The 1,815-nt window shown below is 76.3% G+C and overlaps 1 protein-coding gene across 1 annotated transcript; it reads left to right on the top strand.

Annotated features, from left to right (window-relative positions):
• The first annotated feature begins 357 nt into the window (after window positions 1-357).
• LOC146336262 (apelin receptor-like) lies at window positions 358-1,439 on the top strand. Its single transcript, XM_084820461.1, has one exon. It carries the CDS (start codon window positions 373-375, stop codon window positions 1,369-1,371), a length of 999 nt encoding a protein of 332 aa, XP_084676587.1. The 5' UTR covers window positions 358-372; the 3' UTR covers window positions 1,372-1,439.
• Window positions 1,440-1,815: the final 376 nt, after the last annotated feature.

The following is a 1,815-nucleotide window of genomic DNA, read 5'->3' on the forward strand; positions in this document are numbered from 1 at the left end:
TCGCCCGCCGCTCCGAGGCGTCCCCCCCGCCCAACCGCCCCTCGACGGCCGGGCGGGGCCCGGCCAGGCGCTCGCCCCGCCCGCCGGCAGAGGGGCGGCGCCTGGCGGGGCCCCTCTTTAAGCGCGCGCCGAGCCGGGGGCCGCGGCGAGAGCGCGGCTGGGCCCGGCTGCCGTCGGACGCGCTGGGCCGGCAGCTTCGGCGACGGCGGCGGCATGGCGCGCGCCCCGCAGCCCGCCGAGTACGCGGCGGACCTGTACTACGACGAGTACGAGGCGTCGGGCAACTGGAGCGGCGCCGGCGCGCCGGGCTGCTCGTGGGAAGAGGCCGAGACGGACTGGGAGGTGTCCTTCTCGCTGCTGCCCGTGCTGTACATGCTGGTCTTCGTGCTGGGGCTGTCGGGCAACGGGCTGGTCATCTTCACGGTGTGGCGCGGCGCGCCGGCCAAGCGCCGCTCGGCCGACGCGTACATCGGCAACCTGGCGCTGGCCGACCTGGCCTTCGTGGTGACGCTGCCGCTGTGGGCGGCCTACACGGCGCTGCGCTTCCACTGGCCCTTCGGCGCGGCGCTCTGCAAGCTCAGCAGCTACCTGGTGCTGCTCAACATGTTCGCCTCGGCCTTCTGCCTGGGCTGCCTGAGCGTGCAGCGCTACCTGGCCGTGGCGCGCGCCCTGCCGCGCGCCGCCGCCCGCCCGGCCCTGCGCCCGCGCGCCTCGGCGCTGCTGGCGCTGGCCGCCGTCTGGCTGCTGGCCGGCCTGCTGGCGCTGCCGGCGCTGCTGCTGCGCGACGCGCGCCCGCGCCCCGGCCCCGGCCCCGCCGCCGTCGAGTGCGACATGGACTTCAGCGGCGTGGCGGCGAGCGCGCGCGAGGAGGCGCGCTGGCTGGCCGCGCTCAGCCTGGCCACCACGGCGCTGGGCTTCGCGCTGCCGCTGCTGCTCATGGCGCTGTGCTACTGCTGCGTGGGCGCCGCCGTCGGCCGCCACTTCCGGCAGCGCGCGCGCCGCGACGAGGGCCCGCGCCGCCGCCGCCTGCTGCGCGTCATCGCCTCGCTGGTGGCCGTCTTCGCGCTCTGCTGGCTGCCCTTCCACGCGCTCAAGGGCGCCTTCGTGCTGCACGGGGCGGGCCTGCTGCGCCTGCCCTGCGCCTGGCTGGCGCTCATCGCGCGCCTGCACCCCTACGCCACCTGCCTGGCCTACGTGAACAGCTGCCTCAACCCCGTCCTCTACGCCTTCCTCGACGGCCGCTTCCGCGCCCGCTGCCTGCTGCTGCTCGGCGTGCGCCCGGCGCGCCGCGGCCCGGCCGGCTCCGGCTCCTCCACCCTCAGCGGGCAGACCCAGAAGTCCGAGGCGCCGGCCTCGGGCACCAAGGTGTGACGCGGCGGCGCGCCCCCCCGGCGGAAGGCTCCGCGCCCGCCCGCCCGCCCGCCGGCCGAGGAGAGCGAGCGCGAGGCCGGCGACGGGGCGGCCCGCGCGCCCGGACTCGCGGCGCCGCTCCCAGGACTTGGCGCGGGGCTGCGCCCCGGACCTCCTCCGCGGCCCTCGGACCTACCGCCCGGCGCGCCCGCGATCCAGGGCCCCGGCCTCGCGGCCCAGTCGGACGCTCGCCCCTGGCGGCTCTCCGCGACGTGCCTCGGACTCGTTCCCCTCCGCGACCCGGGAACTCGCCGTTTCGGGCAGGCCCGGGCGACTCCCTTCTCCCTTGTAATCAATAAACAGTGTTCGGTTGTTGTCTCCTCAGGAAAGAAGTAGTTGGTTTTTTTGCCCTGGCCTGGCCGTGGGGTGACATCTTAAATTTAGTGGCTGGGCTTGAAAAGTGCG

This window comes from Heloderma suspectum, chromosome 13 (genome assembly GCF_057233095.1).
Source record: "Heloderma suspectum isolate Gila_16-S chromosome 13, 16-S_ref, whole genome shotgun sequence".
Taxonomy (NCBI): Eukaryota; Metazoa; Chordata; class Lepidosauria; order Squamata; family Helodermatidae; genus Heloderma; species Heloderma suspectum.

What these genes read in the sequence shown, in the direction of transcription:
- LOC146336262 (XM_084820461.1), top strand. Translation starts at nt 373, where the DNA reads ATGCTGGTCTTCGTGCTGGGGCTGTCGGGCAACGGGCTGGTCATCTTC.